The sequence below is a fragment of the Apodemus sylvaticus genome, chromosome 2 (assembly GCF_947179515.1).
Source record: "Apodemus sylvaticus chromosome 2, mApoSyl1.1, whole genome shotgun sequence".
NCBI lineage: Eukaryota > Metazoa > Chordata > Mammalia > Rodentia > Muridae > Apodemus > Apodemus sylvaticus.
The window spans coordinates 116,699,236-116,719,233 of NC_067473.1; the positions used below are offsets into that span (position 1 = coordinate 116,699,236).

General features: G+C 44.8%; 2 protein-coding genes across 2 annotated transcripts; both read left to right on the forward strand.

The window, feature by feature from the left end:
* Positions 1 to 764: 764 nt before the first annotated feature.
* Positions 765 to 6,387, forward strand: Fam136a (family with sequence similarity 136 member A). Its single transcript, XM_052174208.1, has 3 exons — positions 765 to 921; positions 1,720 to 1,860; positions 5,083 to 6,387. The coding sequence occupies exons 1-3, from the start codon at positions 835 to 837 to the stop codon at positions 5,269 to 5,271; spliced, it is 417 nt and encodes a 138-aa protein (XP_052030168.1). The 5' UTR covers positions 765 to 834; the 3' UTR covers positions 5,272 to 6,387.
* A 1,236-nt stretch (positions 6,388 to 7,623) lies between these two features.
* Snrpg (small nuclear ribonucleoprotein polypeptide G) lies at positions 7,624 to 15,029 on the forward strand. Its single transcript, XM_052174209.1, has 4 exons — positions 7,624 to 7,750; positions 12,062 to 12,084; positions 12,900 to 13,024; positions 14,858 to 15,029. Exons 1-4 carry the CDS (start codon positions 7,719 to 7,721, stop codon positions 14,906 to 14,908), a joined length of 231 nt encoding a protein of 76 aa, XP_052030169.1. The 5' UTR covers positions 7,624 to 7,718; the 3' UTR covers positions 14,909 to 15,029.
* The last annotated feature ends 4,969 nt before the right edge of the window (positions 15,030 to 19,998 follow it).

The following is a 19,998-nucleotide window of genomic DNA, read 5'->3' on the forward strand; positions in this document are numbered from 1 at the left end:
CTGCAGCTGCCCTCTTCCTTACCCAATGATGCTCCCCTCTCCACCGGCCCATGGGAAATAGATCAGCGACCATTTACTTGTGTTTTATGGATGACTGCATACGACAGTAGAAATGGGAACATGAGGGCACATGGCTGGTAGAACCAATCCATTTCAGAAACAGCTCGCCGTTACTCTAGTCTCGCTATCTACAGCCCCTCCATAACCCACACTACTCTTGAGACAGTCTAGAGTGCTGTACCCTTTACTCACAGTAACTAGTAACTCGACAAAAATGTTCACCAACTGGGGAATTTAAACAAACTATGGTATGTACATTTAATAAAATTCTTTTCAGCAACAAAAAGAAACCAACACAAAAATAACAATAATAATATCTGATCAAACTGTACAAACGCTGTTAATTACATATCCTTTTTTTAATTGGAAGGGACAGAGGGAGAGCGAGGAAGAGAGGAAGAAAAGAAGTCAGACCAGCAAAGAGATCTTTGGCCACCGCTGGCTCCACGGAAGAACCTGCGGCGCGCGCTGTCTCCCGTCTGCAGTTGCTTAACCTGGACTCCAGGGGGTGATGAGGGTGCGGGAACGGGAACGCTTACTGAGGACAAGGGCGTAATGGCCAGGGGACAGGGCGAGGTACTTGGTAGACCGCCGCGCGGTGACTCGGTGGCAGGGTCGCGTTTAGCGTAAAGGGGCGGAGCTAAGACAGGGCGGGGCGAAGCCAAGGGCGGGGCGTGAGGGTGGGACTCCGTGGTTTGAGAACCCTGCACGGGCGCAGGGGGCGGGGCGCAGCGGGTGCACGCGGGCGCCGGCGCGCCGCTGCTCAGGGTCGCCATGGCGGAGGTGCAGCAACTCCGAGTGCAGGAGGCTGTGGACGCCATGGTGAAAAGTGTGGAGAGAGAGAACATCCGGAAGATGCAGGTAGTGGCGCGATCCCGCGCCCTAGCGGGATTGGAAACTCGGGCGGGGGTGGCGCGGTGACGTTCGAGCCCCGGGCCTCGCGTGGGCGGTTTCCTCCCACCTGGCCTCGGTTACGCGTGTTCGGCCGCCTCTGAGGTGATCTGGCGCGAGGCTCGGAGGGCCCGGCCCAGGAGAACCACCAGGCCGAGGTCCCTTCGGGCCGTTCTGTGCTGATTTAGATGCCACGAACCCTGAACGCCCGCGAGCGTGGGCCCCGCCTCCCTCACCCTAGGGCCTCGCTTAACTTTACCCCTCAATCACCCTCTACTGTTTCTGTCGCCTTGTGGGGCGTCGACTAGCCAGGCCGAACTCTGAACTCTGATACAGAAACTGGTTTTCAGAACGTGGATTCTTCCGGTTTAGTCTTGGGTGCTTTGTATATCAATGAGCTATTAGCAACAGACAGGGTCTTCTTTAACCCAGATTGGCTTCTAGCCCCTGTTCTTCCTGGCCTTCACCTTTGGAGTGCTAGAATTACAGGCATGGACCGCCACCTTGGCTTTGTGCCGTGCAGAATGGAACACAAGGCTGTCTTAGAACTAGGCAAGCGCTCTCCCAAAACCATATATCCCCCAACCTACAAATGTTAGGCCTGGTAACCGTCCCAGTCTTATGAAGTCCTGGTGATATTGACAGGGGAAATAAAAACAAAAGATGTCCAGGAACATACGGGTAGAGAAACATGGCCTCCGAACCCTTGTTCTTCGTGGGCTGTCCTCAGTCTTTCCAGTCTGACCAGGCTCTATGTTCGCTCCCCAGGGCCTCATGTTCCGGTGCAGCGCCAACTGCTGTGAAGACACCCAAGCATCTATGCAGCAGGTGCACCAATGCATCGAGCGCTGCCATGCGCCTCTGGCTCAAGCCCAGGCTCTGGTCACCAGCGAGCTGGAAAGGTTCCAGGTGAGGGATGCCTCACGGTTCCCACGTCCTTGAGCAGCTTCTTGGCAGGAGATGAGAAGCATTCGTTCTGCCTTAGGTCCTTGGTTCTGTTAACACTGGTGGGAGCCCTGGTATTCTTGGGGTTTGATATTTTGGAAAAAGCCCTGGGTGTTGAGCGTTGTTAAGCTGTGCTGTGTTTGCCGTAGAAACAGTAATATGTTTACTAAAGTAATAAAAGTTACCAAGGGAGTTTATAACCAAGCACCTTTATGCCTTTTTGTTGCATTGCATACCAAATACAATCTATGTTGTGTAGTATAAAATTCCTTAAAATGTATATTAATTTGGTGCTGTAGAGATGACTTAGCAGTTAAGAACACTGGTTGCTCTTCAGAGGGATCGGTTCAATTCCCAGCACCCACATGGCAGCTGACAGCTGTCTGTAACCTCAGTTTCAGAGGGTCTGACACCCTCACACAACCATACACTCAGGGAAAACACCAATGCATAGAAAAAGAAAAAGTAAAGAGATAAACTCATTTTAGTTATTTTTTTCATTGATTGTTTCATACATGTAATTAATATATTTTGATAATTTTATCTCCCCTTCCTTTCTAAGATACCTTCCAACAAGTCTTCCTGTTTTTAATGATCCCTCTGAATTTAATTCAGGTCGCTTTCTTGAGCATGAATGTGGGACTTTTCACTGCAGCTTGGACGACTTAAGAGTGGTCACATCACTAAGAAAAGCAGCTCTCCTTCCTGAAGCAAGGAATGCTTAAGAGCACTTACTGGTCTTTAGACACAGGTTGGGTTCCCAGCATCCACATGGTGACTCACAACTCCAGTTCCACGACTGTGACAACTCTTCTGACCTCTTCAGGTTCACACATACACACACACACACACACACACACACACACAGTGCACATACATATATTCAAGAACACAAATACAACACATATTTTTTAAAACCTGTCAGCAGCACCTCAGCTAGGAGTAGAACCTCATTAGTTCTTCCTCTTTGACGGATTTTTAAAATAACAAACTTTCCAGAAAAATGAACTAAGGTTCTTAAAAAGATTGGGCTGGAGAGATGGCTCAGCCATTAAGAGCACTGACTGCTCTTTTGAAGGTCGTGAGTTCAAATCCCAGCAACCACATGGTGGCTCATAACCATCTGTAATGGGATCTGACACCCTCTTCTAGTATGTCTGAGGATAGCTACAATGTACTTATAATAATAAATAAATCTTTAAAAAAAACAAAGATACAGATTAATGGCTAGCTCAGGACTTGCCACACAAGTCTGACAACCTACGTTTGATCCCCAGAACCCACATAAAGATGGAAGGAGACAACCAGCTCCACAGGTTGTCCTCTGACCTTTGTAGGTTTGCCATAGTACTCAGGTGATAGACATCCACACACAACTTAAAAGATAAAGACTAGGGCAGTACCTTAGCAGTATTTGTGGATTTAAATCGACCCCAGAACTTCCCACTTGGAACACCTGAAGAGAGGTTTCCATGGCACAGAAAGGTCAGACACAAGAAGCATTACTAGAGGTTTTTGAGACAGGATCTCAGCTTTGTAGCTTAGGCTGGCCTGAAACTCATGGCAATCCTCAGTCTCTGCCTCCCAAGTGCTGGGATTGCAGAGCTGTGACCCCAGGCCCTTACTATGAAATCTTCTGGTCCTTCCTAGAACACGAGATATCTGTACCTTTGTTTTACTCCCTTCCTCAAGTGTATTTTGTGGGCTTTGGAAGCAAACACTTCTGATAGCCTAGGTTCCATTCACCTGACAGTCACCTAATATGGGGTATACTTTCACATTCTGATGTACAAAAGTCTTCAAAGGCACTGCTGTTGTGAAGTAACAACAGCAAAGTATTTCTCCTTTTTGAGTTTTGAGAAATTTCTAGGTCAGATCTTTGAAAAGTTGAAGTGTCTCCTTCCCTTCTCTTTACAGTTCTCCAGGCTAACTCTCACTTGCAGAGATGCTGGCAGTGGTAATGAGGAGGGTCCCCATGAGGCTAGGTCCAGCAGGCACTGCTCAGTCCCCTGCCTTGACCTGTCTGCACACAGTTCCTTCTCCTTCAAGTACTTTAACCATTTAACCATTACTAGTTAACCTCATTACTGGTGTCCTCATTCCCAGGCCATTTACCTATAGGCCACATTCAAGCCAACATAAAATTACAAACATATTTAACTATCTTTGAGGTGTGTGTGTGTGAGTGTGTGTGTGTGTGTGTTAGCTATTTTTGCTTTTCTTTTTTTCCCCCCTTCCTTTCTTTTGTTTTTTGAGACAGGTTCTCTGTTTACCCTGGCTTTAAACTCAGAGATCTGCTTGTATCTAGCTCCTAAGTGCTGGGATTAAAAACATGTGCCACCACCCCTGGTAACATGTATATAACAATGTGGCCAAGCGAAGCCAAAATGTCAGCTACCCCTGGCAGTACTTGCATTCACTCATTCAGACCTCACTCCTGACCTCCCAGTTCACTTCCTCCTCTTCTCTTAACATCTCTACCCTAGACTGTCAGTTCCACGTGAGCAGGAACACTTACGCTTTGTTCATTTCTGTATTCCACACTAGACGAAAGCCTGGCATGTAGCAGATGCTTGACAAGTGTTTGTTTTTCTGTAGCAAGGGCAGATAGTAAAGAATTAAAATGTGTGCTGGGGAGATGGTTGAGTACTTGGCATGCAAACAGGAGACCCTGAGTTGAGATCAGTAGAAACCATTGTCTCTTGGGCGTGGCAGCCCACCCATAAGTCCAGCCCTAGAAGGCAGAGACAGAATCTCTATAGCAGGCTGGCAAGCAAGACTAGCTAGGTATGGTTGAGAGCCCTGCCTCAGTGGGATATGTGGAAGAGCAGTGAGGATGGTTCCTAACATGTATTTCAGAGCTCCACATCCACAAAGACACATCTAAACATCCACAGCACCACACACATGAAAAATGGAAGAGTGGAAAAGGAAGCGAGGTGTTTGTAAGTCCAACAATAGTCTTTTTGACTGCTGCCAGCATCTTGTATAAAGTTCAGTTTTTCGTTCCCCTGCTCAGGGCTTAGTCCAGCCTTCCCAGTGGTACCCTCTGTCTGAGCCAGGAGAATATTCCACTTAGAACCGGCAGAGGCTGTAGCGAGCCTGTAGCCCAAGGCCTGACATGGGACCCACACTCAGACAATGGGAGCCAGCCCTCAGCCTTCTCTCTCTTCCTTCTTGTCACAGGACCGCCTGGCCCGGTGCACTATGCATTGCAATGACAAGGCCAAAGACTCAATGGATGCAGGAACTAAGGAGCTGCAGGTGAAGCGGCAGCTCGACAGCTGTGTGGCCAAGTGTGTGGATGACCACATGCACCTCATCCCAACAATGACCAAGAAGATGAAGGAGTCTCTGTCATCCATCGGGAAATAAAATTGTTTGCCAATGACCATTGGGACTGAGGGCAGGCTATTTAAAAGGAAGAATGGAAGTTTAATATGTTAAGCAATGTTTACGAATGAGGAAAACAGACACAGCAAGCTCCAGGCAAATGCTGCTCACTGCTGAACACTGGGTTCTTTACATCTGGATCTTAGAAGGTGAAGTGGAAAGAAGCTGGTGCTAAGATTTGGATCGCAGATAGCTCAGAGGAGAAGTCTAGACCCTAAATATTCATGTGCAAGTGTTTGTTCTGTAGTAGAGATCAACCTTGTACCAAGTGCTGAGATTCTTACTACAAACACCAAGGCTGGCGGCTCTCTTCAACCTGCTGGTAAAATCTGAGGAGAGGTGTGTCTCTTCAGAGAACCTTGACAAATCCTGTTTACCTGAAGTCTCACCACACCACCTTCCTTATGCTGAGAGACAAAACCCAGTAGGCTAGTAATTAGAGGAAAGGACTTCCTTTTCAAATCTAGACTTTGCTTAGTTTTGTCTTATGTGCAGAGCACACTGGATTTAAGATACAGGAGGGGAGTGGTTTGAATGACTTCCAAAGGTTCCTAATATTATCTACCATCAAGATGGGAATGTCCATTTCTTCAAATTCTGTTTTTCTAGAAGCCCCTGAAGAAGCCAGAGAGTGTCCATGGGAAATAGCTTTCTTCAGTGACTTGCACAGCAAAGAAGAGCAAAGGGGGTTGGTTGTCACTTAGGCCAGTCTCTGAGAATAAACAGTAAATAAGAATTGTTGAGAAGTGTTCGACTTGGGTTCACAAAATAAAAGTTCGAACTCAGTGTTAATCAGCTCTGAATTTACAGAATCTTATAGCAACAAGGAGGCCTAAAAGTAAACAACTTAGGCCAAGGAAAGCTAGGACCACTATAGAGCAAGAGGCACACACCTTCTTACCAAATGCCATTTTTGCCTGGATTTTTTTTTTCAGTGCAGTGTTACTGGCCCAACATAGCACCTTATCTTTTGGATAAGTACTATGTAGTATTTATACCAATTACTTGAAACAGTGATACATCTGTCTATTTGCTGTGTCAAGCCTGCAATATATTTTCCAAGTGGTTTGGTTTTTAAATAAAGTTTCATTGTCTCCAGCTTTTTCTTATGGGTATAGATACATCAGTAAATGGCAAACACCAAGAGAAAGCCAGAGAGCATCATAACTTAGGGTTGTTAATGTTGAAAAGATACCCAGGACTAAAGGTACATACCTGTAATCTCAGTACTGTAATCTAAGGCAAAGCTGAGGATTTCCCTCCTGCTTGGAGGTCAGCCTGTACTAAAGACTTACTATTCACGTTCGTTTTCTAGTTGCAACTAGCACAGCAAATGGTAGAGAGAATATACAGCTAAGCATTCTTGTGCTACTTTTTGTTGATGACACAAACTAATCACAGGGAGAACCTCAATTGAAGAGTTGCCCCATCTAGGAGGTCTCTGGACAACATGTCTATGGGTCATTTTCTTAATGAGTACTACTAAGTAAGAGAGCCTGGTGCACCGAGGCAGTGCCACCACCCTGGGAGGGTGCACTCAGAAGGCAGGGGCAAGCTCAATACCTCAGGACTTGTGTGGTACTCCTCGCTTCTATGTATGGACCGTGGTGTGCTAAGTGGGTTCTGAAGCCAGTGTTAGAACTGCAGAACAATGGATGAAAAATACTCCAGACTCTGGATTCACATCCTCAAGAGAATCAGCCTAGCCACCCTCCCGCTACCGGTGCGGATAAGCTATTCATGCTTCAGGAGCCCACAGCTTCGCCTGGATATGCTTAGGAATTTAAGGACAGCGTGGTGTGGCTGCCTGTAATTCTAGCACAGGGATTCAAAGCCAACTTTGACTACACAGTGAACTCGAGGCCAGAATGAATTACGTCAAAAACAGAATGAGGAAAGGGCAGGGGAAATGACAAAAAATGTAAAGGAGAAAAAAATGTAGTAAACGGGGAAAGGAAAGAAAAAAGTGACACACGGGCTGAAGAGATGGTTCAGTAGTTAAAACCACTGGCTGCTCTTCCAGAGGTCCAGAGTTCGATTCCCAGCACTCACATGGTGGCTCACAACCATCTACGATAGGATCTGAGGTTCTCTTGTGGCGTGCAGATATACACGGAGAGCACTCATACATATAATATGAATAAAGGGGTTTGTTTGTTTTTAAAGTGACCTGCCATTTCATTTACACAAAGGAACCTTAGCCGAGCACCACCTCTCCGACGTGCCAGTCACTGACGACGCAACCGGAAGCGTGGCTAGTCCGCACGTTCAGGCAGCCCCATCCGTATCGCGAGAGGAAGGGTATGGTTCTCCGAAGGCGATTGGCTCGCGCAGTGATTACGTCAAACGTCGGCGCCAAGCCTGCCTTGCGCGCGTTTCTGAGGCCGCTCACTCCTTCGCCGTTGTGCCGAGCCCGCTGAGGAGTCGCCATGAGCAAAGCCCACCCTCCCGAACTGAAGAAGTGAGTAGAGTCGGCCCGATCGAGACTCCTCGACCGCAGGAACCCTTCTCCTGTCTCGCTCGGGCTGCTTCCTCTGGTCCCGGCGATTGTGGTAGCCGGAAGTGGCACTGAGGTCGGGTCGGCATGGTTACCGCAGTGCCGGTGCCTCTTGTCTTCCCAAAGCTGGGCTCTCCTAGGCGGGCGGCCTAACCTACCTGGTTAGGGACCAGGGCAGCGGTCCAGGTGCATGGTTGTGAGGAACCGGAAACATAAGCTTTAAATGATCGACTGGAGCCGGGTGTGATTGGCTCTGGTCTGTGGGGCCAATACTCAGGCAGGGGGATTACCCCGAGTTCCAGACTAGTCTAGACTTAAAAAAAAAAAAAAAAAAAAAATGAGACCCTGTCTTGAAACAGAAATTTAAGGTGAGGTAGCGTTTTGTGTTTCAATAAATGTATGCGTTCTATTGCGTTCATCAAGAGAGCTAGGTTTAGTGTTTTGGGTTTTTTTTTTCCTTTTTGATGCTCACAGGCATGTTTAATTGTGTTTGTGCACGTGGGTGGAGTTCCTGCGGAGGCCAGAGCGGGCATTGGATCTGCAGGAGCAGGACGTGTAGGAGGTTGTGAGCCATCTGCAGCCCCAAGAATTAGCTTTCTGATACACTGTCCTTGTATTCAAATTAAACTAAATGTTGTGTAATATCTTGCTCTGGTATTAAATCCATGGAGGAACATCCATTTCCTAACTGTAGAGACCTAGTTTTTGAAGAATTTTATTCTGTACCCAGTAAAACAGGCGTCTGGTCACAGACACTACTTACTGGACAGAACCTGTCACATATGCACATAGTCGTTGGGTTGCTCAAAGTACAAGATTAATACTGGGTCTATTTCAGGTGTTGTCAAATGATCTGTCTTGTGTATTGCCTGTTACTGTAAAGTTCTGTCAAGACTCCAATTCAGAGAAAAGATCACATTTGCTGATTTTGTATTTGAGTGCACATTTTAATCAAAGCAGCCTCTGTGTGAAACCCCTGCAGTTTTATTTAGATTTGTTAAGAATTTATTAAACTACAAATCCAACATTTTAAAAAGAAATTATCCTGCACTGTTTGTTTTGATGATGAGCTAATGAAATAAGTCATATTATATGATCTGGATTCAGGAGAATTAGCAAAATGGCATTGGTTTTGAACAAAAGCACTGTTCCCTACCTGTAATCTTCAGTGTCCTCTGATTCTTTTTTGTTTGTTTTTTGTTGTTTTGTTTTTGTTTTGTTTTTTTCCTGAAACAGGGTTTCTCTGTGTAGCCCTGGCTGTCCTGGAACTCACTCTGTAGACCAGGCTGATTTGAGAAATCCACCTGTCTCTGCCCTCCCAAGTGCTGGAATTAAAGACTGCCTGGCAGCATCCTCTGATTCTTAACAGATATACTTGGGACTTTCAGAGACTGGAAGTAGTGATTGTGTCCATATTTTTTTGTTGGTGTGTTTGTGGTGATGTGTTTGGAGCAACAGAGCCTGTGTGAGCTACTCTGTTACTGAACTTTATCCTCTGTTCCCTGAGTTGATGCCTTTTTCTCATCCCTACATTTTATCAAATTTGAAATACTGTTAGATCTGCCTCTATTTTCTCATAAACACCTTTTTGGTTGTTTTTTTTTTTTTTTTTTTTTTGGTTTTTTGGATTTGGTTTTTTGAAGACAGGGTTTCTCTGTGTAGCCCTGGCTGTCCTGGAACTCACTCTGTAGACCAGATTGGCCTCAATCTCAGAAATCCTCCTGCCTCTGCCTCCCAGAGTGCTGGGATTACAGGCGTGCACAATCACTGCCCTGCTCTATGATGCTCTCTATACATTTAAACTCAGTGAAGCTAGGCCTGGTAGCATAGGTCTGTAATGTCTGCTACTTGTGAAGCTGAGGCAAAGAACTACAAGTTCAAGACCTTGGTAGCTAAGAAACACTGTCTTAAACTGAAAACTAGAAGAGAGATGAGGATATAGTTGAGTGGTAGAGTATTTGCCTAGAGTGCTTGAGACTGTAGGTTCAATTGTCAGTACAGTAATGAAAAAAGGGGAGGGAGAAAGGAAAGGGAGTTTTCGTATTTTCTAGTCTGTTACTGAAAGACAGATGATTTGACAGGGTGATGAGATTGCTCCAAAGGTAAAGGCACTTGCCTCCACAACTAATGACCTGAGTCAACCTCTCAGACCATATGGTTGAAGGAGAGAACCAACTCGTTGAAGTTGTCCTCTGACTTCTGTATTGGCACCGTGGTGAACCATACAAACGAAATTGATTTTTTTAAACATTTATTTATTGGGCTGGAGAGGCCCTGAGTTCAAATCCCAGCAATCACATGTATTTATTTATGCCAGATTCCATTATAGATGGCTGTGAACCACCGTATGGTTGCTGTGAATTGAACTCAGGACCTCTGGAAGAGCAGCCAGTGCTGTCAACCTCTGAGCCATGTCTCTAGCCCACAAAATTATTTTTTGGGGGAGGTGGATTTGGTTTTTTTGGTTTTTGGTTTTTGGCTTTTTTTTTTTTTTTTAAGATTTATTTATTATATGTAAGTACACTGTAGCTGTCTTCAGACACTCCAGAAGAGGGTGTCAGAACTCATTACGGATGGTTGTGAGCCACCATGTGGTTGCTGGGATTTGAACTCAGGACCTTCGGGAGAGCAGTCAGTGCTCTTAACCGCTGAGCCATCTCTCCAGCCCATTGTTTTCTCTTTTTGAGACAGGGTTTCTCTGTATAGCCCTGGCTGTCCTGGAACTCACTTTGTAGACCAGCCTGGCCTTGAACTCAGAAAACCTCCTGCCTCTGCCTCCCAGAGTGCTGGGATTACAGGCGTGTGCCACCACTGCCCCGCCACAAAATTAATTTTTAAAAAACTTGAACACTAGAGAGATGGCTAGGAATGCTTCCTTCAGGGGATCTGACACCCTCTTCTGTCCTCTTTGAGTGCCTACCTACACACAGCATACATTCACACACACACAGATACTCCAAGTAATAAAAAGTTGTAAGGGACTTGACTATATGTCTTAATGACCTTATGTGTCTTTTGTAATGAAATTTTCATATTGATACAAATTAAAGTTTCAAAGTATGAACTTATTTCACTTAAAACATGATGTGATCTATGCTGAACATTAAAAGCTTAATGCTGGGCTGGAGAGATGGCTCAGCAGTTAAGAGCACTGATTGTTCTTCCAAAGATCCTGAATTCAAATCCCAACAACCACATGGTAGCTTACAACCATCCGTAATGAAATCTGACGCCCTTTCTAGGGTGTCTGAAGACTGCTACAGAGTACTTACATATAACAAATAAATCTTTAAAAGCTTAATGTTTTGGTGTTAATTAAATAAAGCACCTTATTGTCAGGCATGTTGTCATACCTCTGTAATAACACACACAAATGTAACCATATCTTTGTAATTACATTAGTGTAAATTCCCTAACCCATGTCAACAGTACCATGACCACTGTCCTGGTACGCATACACTCACACGCAAACAATACAGGATTTTTAGTGCTTTAAATGTTTCTGTTGTATACATTTAAAGAGGGTTGTTTATTGTTTTTTACATTGGTTTGTGTCTGTCTATACATTTACCAGGTGAGGAAGTCAGAGGGCATTCATTCTCTGCTTCCAACAGGGAGTTCCAGGAATCGAAGTCAAGCTTGGCAGCAAATGTACTTACCCACTGAGTCATGTCACCAGACCAGATTTTAGCAATTTAAGAAAAGGAAAAAGACCTGCTTTGCCTGGTGACACACCTTTAATTCCCCACACTGTTCAAAGGCCAAACTGTTCTACACAGTGTGTTCCGGGATAGCCAGGGCTACATAGAAAAACCCTGTCTCCAAAAACATTTTATGGGCTGGAGAGATGGCTCAGCGGTTAAGAGTACTGACTGCTCTTCCAAAGGTCCTGAGTTCAAATCCCAGCAACCACATGGTGGCTCACAGCCATCCATAACGAGATCTGACGCCCTCTTCTGGAGTGTCTGAAGACAGCTACAGTGTACTTACATATAATAAATAAATACTCAAAAAAAATTTTTTTATTTTGTGTGTGTGAGGGTGTGTGCATGAGTGTAGTTGCCCTGGGATACCCTAGAGCAGAAGTTAAGGGCAGTGGTGAATCATCTGACACGAATGCTAGAAAGTGATCTCAGGCCCTCAGGAGGAACATCAAACCCTCGTAGCATCTCATCCCAGCCCAAGCAAATTATTTTAACTTAACTGATTCTGAGCTTGTCTGTGCTTAGGATTTTTTTTTTATATAAGTCCTAATTTTTACTTTTGCTTTTTCAGGTTTATGGACAAGAAATTATCATGTAAGTTTGCCACCACCTCAACTACTTACTTTCTTTTTGTTGTCTTAGCAATATATAATCTTTGGAAATGTGTTGTAGAAATTTAGTACATAAAACATCTAATTCTTCTCCACTAATCAGACTTATCAGCGTTCTAATTAGATTTTTTTCTTTGCCTTCTACTTACCAGTACCTCATGCTTTAGATTATATCATCTGTCCCTCCCTGACCTTGACAGAATTAGGGTGTCTGTTATAATATTTGAAACTTTATCAGCCCCTTTTCTTTTAAATATGTTACCGAGGAGTTGGGCAGCCAGCACTTGATGTTTCTTGTGGATGTATAGGTTTAACTAGAAACCTCCTGACCCATGCAATTGAAGAATACTGAAAATTTTAAATTGTAGGGTTTCTCTCTCTACCATACAACAGCTCTTAACCTTGAACTCTGTTGCTTATAACGGGTTCATTTGTGTGAAGATACTACTTTACTTATAAATTGACTCACAAATGCATTTATGTATAAATGTTGAGGCAGTTTTACTGGAGGGGGGAGGTCATTGAGACGGGATCATTATGTGGCCCTATCTGGTCTCACAGTCCTTGAAGCAGCCCTCCTACATTGTTTCCAAGTTCTGGGATTACAGCCATGAGACTCACAGGTAATGTCTCCAGGGTTTTAAAGCCTACGATGTAGTCAAAGAAGAACTGGAATATTAGGATAGAATTAGCTTGGGATTAGGCAATAGTAGGGGTGGTGGTTCCACATCCCACCTGATCTATGATGGATGGTTAAACTTTATTGACCATTTATTGAAATTTCTTTTTTTCTCACAGTGAAATTAAACGGTGGCAGGCATGTACAAGGAATCCTGCGGGGCTTTGATCCCTTCATGAACCTTGTGATTGATGAGTGTGTGGAGATGGCAACCAGTGGGCAGCAGAACAACATCGGCATGGTGGTGAGTCGGGGCGGCGTCCACAGGGTCCCCTCCTTTTTCCCCTTCACACTCCTCGTATAGGAGTCTCAGATTAAAACCGAGTCAGTTACCAATGAAAGGAAAGACTGAGTGTTTGCATCTCCTCTTCCTCCTACCTATCAACATATTCAGCTTTGGTAATATTCTAAAGCTTATAGATCTTATCTTATAGATAAGATCTCACTTGCAGAACTTTCTCAGCATAGGTCTTAAAACAGCTAGCTGATGGAATTCATTTTTGAGCTTTGCCCTATAAGAGACAGACACGCATATCCAGACTTTGACTACAGTAAAAATTCCCTAACCTACTTATGATGCCCCAGGGTGTCCTGTTAAGATTCGGGTTTCAAGAGCTGGAGAAAATGGCTGGTCTGGTTTAGTTTGTAATTATTTTATGTGTATGGGTATTTTGCCTGCACATATGTCTGTACCATGTATGTGCCTGGTACCTGTGGGGTCCAGAAGCCGGTGTTGGATCCTCTGGAACTGGAGGTGTAGATAAAGCCAGTGCTATGCCCTGGCTCAGTGAGTGAGAGTACTTGTTGTTCTTACAGAGGTCTGGAATTTGATTCCTAATATCCACACTGCAGCTCACAACCACAGGGGATGCAATGCCTTTCACCTCCTTGGGCACCAGGTACACATGTGGTGCATGCAGATGCATGCAGGCAAATTTTCCATACATATAAAATAAATAAATCAGAAAAAAAAGCATAGGTTTTGGGGCTAGGAATGTAGCTCCGTGTACCTGTGCTTGCCCAGCACACACAAGGCACTACTTTGCATTCTTGGCATGGGTGCTAGATGTAATGACAGCTGTTCATGACAGAAAGTAAGGAAAAGCAAAGCTTTGTTTGAGGTAGGGTCGGGCTAGATGGCCTGCAACACGGGCACTGCTTCAGGCTTTGCAAGTGCTGGTATAGTCTAAGGCAGCTGAGCTTTCGTATTAGACTTCCTTTCCTACATTCATTAAGCAATGGTTCTGTGGCCACAAAAGGAAGGTTTTGGTATTCTGCAATAAGAACCAGATTTTAAATTGCTGTTGTGGTAGAGACTTTGTTGCGGTGGTACGAAGTCATATTCTCTCTTCCCCTTCTTCCCCTAGCTGAGTGCCTAATACCTTGGCCTTTTTGGTTTTGTTAAGGTTGGGTGTAGAAGGGTAAAGGTAGACCCTTATTATTTTACTCATGTATGTGTGTGTTTTCTCAAGACAGGGATCTCTGTGTAGCCCCAGCTGTCCTATAAAACACTCTTGTAGACCAGGCTGGCCTAGAACTCACAGAGCTCTCGCTACCTGCCTCATCATTTCAGATCAAAAGTTTATGGTATTACTTCAGAGCTAAGAGTGTTGACATACATCTGTAAGGCTGCATCCCCTCGGAATCGGAGGAGGAGTTGGAGGAGGATGGCAGCTGTTCTCTGTAGCAGAGATTTACAATCCTTGTGTGAGAAACAGTGGCAGACGCACATACCAGTAACCCTGGTTCCCAAAAGCTAGGTCACAGTGACTCAGCATCTTATAAAGTTAATCATTACTCTTCAGTCTCATACCCATCTCTTCTAATAAGCCTACGAGGCCTCCTTTTCTTTTTCCTTAAAATGGACTTCCCTATGCAGTTCTGACTGGCCTGGAACCCCCAGAGATCCTTCTGCCTTTGAGTTACTAGAATTGAAGGCATGTGCCACCATGCCTCACTCATGTCTTGATTTAAAGATTAACTTAGTCCTTGTGGCTTGTTGTGTGGTTTCCTTGAGAAATTGGAAAATTATGATTTGTCTTTTAAATGAATTCTTTTCAACTGACTTCTTTCCTAGGTCATCCGAGGAAACAGCATCATCATGCTAGAAGCCTTGGAGAGAGTCTAACCAGTGTCCAGCAGTGTGTCCCCATCCCTCCCCAAAGGCCTGTTTGCTTGTGATGTAGAATTAGCTCATGTACATTTTCATATTGAACTTTTTGCTAATTAAACTTTTGTGATACTCAGAAGTGCTTTTCTGGTGTTGTGGATGTAGAGGATCAACCTGTACTCTATTTCTCGCCAACTGTTCAAGAAGTTTATGTATTCAAGTGGAAGCTTCTTGCTCGGGTGAAGGGAGACAAGAAGTCTGTAACACTGAGGAGATGAGCTACAGGTGTGTGGCTTTTGAACAGTTTTAGTGCCTTTGACCTCCTATGACTTCAGACTTGAGTTAAGTTCCTGATGTGGACTTCGTGGGATGGGGGTGGTGGTTAAGTTTAGAATATTTATCTGTATGTCAGGAGCTGTCTTGGGATGGGGTCTTCCTCTTGCTTTTCTATTTCTGTGAAGAGACACAATGACCAAGTCAATTTATAGAAGAACTTTAGAAAAAGAAAAAAAGTTTATTGGGGGCTTACCATTTAGAGGGTGAGTCCACGCCATCATGGCAAGGAGCTTGGCGGCAGGCTGGCATGGTGCTGGGGCAGTTGTGGGAAGCTTTATCTGTAGGCTGCAGTCTAACTGGGAATGCCTGGGGCTTGAAATCTCAAAGGCCACACCTTCTAACCCTTCCCAAAGGGTTCCACCAACTGGGAACCAAGTGTTCCAATACACAATGGCTTCATGGGGGCCATTCTCAATGCCACCACAAATCCAAACCTAAACAAGTTTATAATAAACAAGTATATTTCCTATTGGTAGCTTTATATATGTTGCCTTGTAGTGATAATACTGTTTATTAATTCTTGTGGGTATATATGAGGTATCTGCGTGTGTGGAGGTTAGACGACAGCGTGGCAGCAGTCAGCTTTTGTTCCACTATGGGGATTCTAGTGAGTGAGCTGAGGTCAGGCTTGGCACCAGGCATCTTTACCAGTGAGCCACTGGCTAACCTGTGCAGTGTTTTAGCATGCTTGCATTTTGACTGCAAGTTACATGAGTTAAGGTCTTGAAGTATTTCAGGTTAGAATGCAAGTATACCTTTAGCGGGAATTGGATGTAGCCCAGTGTTGCTGTGCTTCAGAAGCTGAAGGCCTTGGGTTCAAACCCCAGCTGTGACCCACCACATGCCTAGTAAAATAACCCCAAGCTTAGAACACACAGTAACACAGGAAGTAACATGGTGCTGCTTGTGTCTGACTTAACCATGAAATGGGGGGGTTGCCTTTTGAGGCAGGGTCTTGCTATATAGTTCTGACTATCCTGGAACTTGCTTTGTAGACCACTATAGACTCAAATTCAGAGATAACTTGCCTCTGCCTCCTAGGTGCTGCCATTGTGTGTGCCACCATGCCTGGCTTGTGGGGTGGGAATTGTGAAGAGTAGAGAACAGCCTTCCTCTGTATGGCAGTTCCTCGTGAGAAGATCGGTGAGGGTGCTGTCCTTCCGTGGTCACCCAGCTCAGGACTGACCGCAAACTGGGGCTGCATTCCAGCACTCTGTCATTCCAGGGATAAAGCTGCTGGAAACAGTGACAGTTGTACCACACATCTGTTGGTCAGACAATTCTTAGAGTTATTTAGCCTTAATACATAAGGCAGCATCCTGTGTAACCAAACTTGTGTGTCTGAAGTCAGCCCAGGTCCCTCCTGTGCCTGACCTGCTCTTGGTCCCCTCACCTTGATGATAAATATTGTAGGGTTCTGCTCCAAAGAAGAAAAGAGGGAGTTCCCACCAGGTAGTAAGAAAATGTGTTTCACATTCCTGAGCCAAATAGAAAATTTCTCACCGATGAAGCCTTTATAGAGCAGCCTAGATGGAATTCAGTAGTGGCTATAACCATCCACAGGTGGACAAGAGAAAGCTCAGTCTGAACTATAAAGACAGAAGCAATGCATTTCATTCATGGTAGCTTAAGATTCTTTCTAGGAGTGCCCTGCAGCCTAGAGTCGTGGGTAGCCAGGGAATTTAGGTTTTGCCCAACGGTGTCTTTATTATGTAAACTCGGGCCATTTAGAGGGGTTTTATTTCCTTGCTTGAGGGATATGCGCCTGCCCAGTGGGAGAAAATGTCAACCAGAGGGCCGGGCGGTGGTGGCGTGTGCCTGTAATCCCAGCACTTGGGAGGCAGAAGCAGGCAGATTTCTGAGTTTGAGGCCAGCCTGGTCTACAGAGTGAGTTCCAGGACAGCCAGGGCTGTACAGAGAAACCCTGTCTCGAAAAAACCAAATCCAAAAAACCAAAAAAAAAAAAATGTCACCCAGAGCCAGCATCTGCCTTCCCATGGCCTCAGGTATCTGGTATATTGCCAGTTTTGAAAAGGATGTGTTACACCTTGTGATCCCTAGCCCTGGGCAGCGTTTGTATTGAGGGTTGTCCTTACACAGCTAGTATCTGGGCTGCCCCCTGTATGATCCTGGCCCTAAGGTATAGTCATGCAGTTAGCGGGTTTCATCTGTAAGGAGTCCCAGAGAGTACCGTAGCTACATCAGACAGCAGCTTTCCTGGTGAGGTGACTGAGTTTTCCTTTCAATAAGAGTCTTGTCGCTTATAACTCATGTAGGATCTCCCTGCCTTTGCTCTTGAACACGCAGGTGATGAATGAGGCCTGTCTAAGGTCTGCAGAGATGGCTCAGTGGTTAAGAACCCTTGTTATTCTTCCAGAAATCCAGATTCCATTCCTAAGGTGCACATGGTTCACAGTCATGCTTAACTCCAGTTCCAGGGAATCAGATAACATTTTATGACCTCCACAGGCACCAGGCTTGCATAAATTCGTACAAGCAAAAGTACACACGCACAAAATCTATAAAAAAATTTCTAGAAAAATCAGTTTAGATACTGGGGGGGGTGAGGGGGCAGCAGTCACTGCTGAGGCTTCGTTTTTAGCTGATGGTCCTGGTCTACGCGTCCACTCTACCCCTTGGCCAGTCTCAGTCTCTCTCTCCCTTTTCTCCCACCCCACTCCACTCCATACACACCCTCTCTGATTTTTCAAGATGGTTTGTATAGTTCTGGCTGTCCTTGAACTCACTTTGAAGACCAGGCTGGCCTAGAACTCTACCAAGTGCTGGGATTAAAAATAGATGCCACCATGTCCCAACTCAGTCTCTTCTGATCCCCATATTAACTTTTATATCACTGACAATATGGCAGAGGCAAGATAAGGAGAGATTCTCTTGCCTCAACTCAGAGGGTTTCAGTCCATAATTGCTGGGCCTTGCATCATGTGTAATAAGAACATATAGGTAGAAGACATCTGTTTATATCACAGAAGATAGGAAGCAGAGAGCACCATGATTTTGAAGATAAGAGAATCTTCAAAGGCCTACACCCAGACCTACCAGCTTAATCCCAGTTCCCAAAGTTCTACAGCCTGCCAAATTAACTTGGTACTGGGAGGCAAAGGTGGATTGATCTCTGAGTTCTAGGCCAGCCAATAAAACCCCATCAAAACAAAACACACACACACATACACAGAAGGAAAAAAACCTTATGAAAAGAACTAATGTGTGCACTGTAATGAGAAAAGGCCTTGGAAGGGAAATTGCCATGAATTCTTAGAGGAAAAGTGTCAGGTTGGAGATGGCACTAATGTGGAGTATGCTTGCCTAGCATGCATAAAACCCTTGGTGCCATCTTTTGTACAGCACACAGGAGGCAAGAACAGAAGTTCAAAGTCATTCTTGGTTATATAATGAATCCAGATTCTCAAGACTGTAAGCACATGATGTCTGCTTCATGTCCAAGAGGTGGTAGTCATGCCTTGTTTGGGACTGTTATGGTTTGAATCTAAAAATAACTTGGGATATTTCAGAAAAATACCACCATACGAATAGAATGGTCAGAGAGAGGTCACTTCATCTCTACTGCCCAAACATAAGGATTTGTAGATCTAGTCAAGCAGTTGCTTTATCTTTAGAGTCACTTTCTGTGGGATATTTTGTCTACATCTATGTCTGTGCCTCACATGAGTACTTGGTGCTCATTAGAATATTAGATTCACTGGAACCTGGACTTCCAGATGGTTGTGAGCCACCATGTGAGTGCTAGAAATCAAACTCAGGTATTCTGGAAGAGCAACCAGTGTTCTTAACTACTGATGCATCTCTCCAGCTTTTGTGTGATAATACTCTAAATTATTTCAAAGCAGACGTTTATGGCATACATTCTTTCAAAGCCAGGCATAGTGCTGCACACCTGTAATCTCAACCCTTGGTCTCTGAGTGCCATAGTGATGGTAGCTAGTCTCTATGATAAGGATTATGGTTCCAGATCACAGGTTATTAAAAATAAATAACGGAACTGGCAAGGGGCAGGTGCAGATAGATAACCCCAGCACTCAGAAGGCTGAGTCACAATGAATTGGCATCTCATAAAGTTTGTAACTCTCCAATCCAGAAGATCTAGAAGTAGGTCTCTTCTGTGGCTTCATGTCCTATAAAAGGTCTTTGTGCTAGCCTTCTCCCCTCCGCCCACCATTTGGTTCCTGTGTTCTGATTGTTCTGTACCGGAACTAGGATACAGTTCAGAGCACAAGCATAGCCTGCATAAGACCCTGGTTCAGACTGAGCAAGGCCACCATGTACACCATGCACAGGAAGAATCTCTCCAGAGTCAGAACAGTGACAGCCAGGAAGCAGCAGTGTGGCTGCTTGTGTCTGACGCAAGTGCGGAGTGGTTGTGAAGAGAACAGCCAGCCAGGCGGTGGTGGCAAATAGCCACCCCATCGTGAAGTTTCTGGGAATCAAGCCTGGGTCTCCTGGGAAAGCAGCCAGTCTCTCACCCTACTAAGCAATCTCTCCAACCCTGCTGAAATCTTAAGACAGTCGACAAGTGGCCAGGTTTCTTCTTATGCTTGCCATAACTTGTCACTCAAATTAGCCATGAGACTAGACCATACTCAGTGACCCTTTAGGCTAGTGGTTCTCAACCTGTGAATGACAACCCCTCTGGAGGTCATATACCAGATATCCTACAAATCAGATATTTACGTTATGATTTATAACACTATCAAAATTACAGTTATAAAGTAGCAACAAAAATAATTTTATGGTTA

Excerpts from the sequence above, each read along its gene's own strand:
- Snrpg (XM_052174209.1), top strand. The coding sequence starts at position 7,719 with ATGAGCAAAGCCCACCCTCCCGAACTGAAGAA. Across the intron at positions 7,751-12,061 it reads CACCCTCCCGAACTGAAGAA|GTTTATGGACAAGAAATTAT; the intron begins GTGAGTAGAGTC and ends TTGCTTTTTCAG. Across the intron at positions 13,025-14,857 it reads AGAACAACATCGGCATGGTG|GTCATCCGAGGAAACAGCAT; the intron begins GTGAGTCGGGGC and ends CTTCTTTCCTAG.
- Fam136a (XM_052174208.1), top strand. The coding sequence starts at position 835 with ATGGCGGAGGTGCAGCAACTCCGAGTGCAGGAGGCTGTGGACGCCATG. Across the intron at positions 922-1,719 it reads AGAACATCCGGAAGATGCAG|GGCCTCATGTTCCGGTGCAG; the intron begins GTAGTGGCGCGA and ends TTCGCTCCCCAG. Across the intron at positions 1,861-5,082 it reads GCGAGCTGGAAAGGTTCCAG|GACCGCCTGGCCCGGTGCAC; the intron begins GTGAGGGATGCC and ends TTCTTGTCACAG.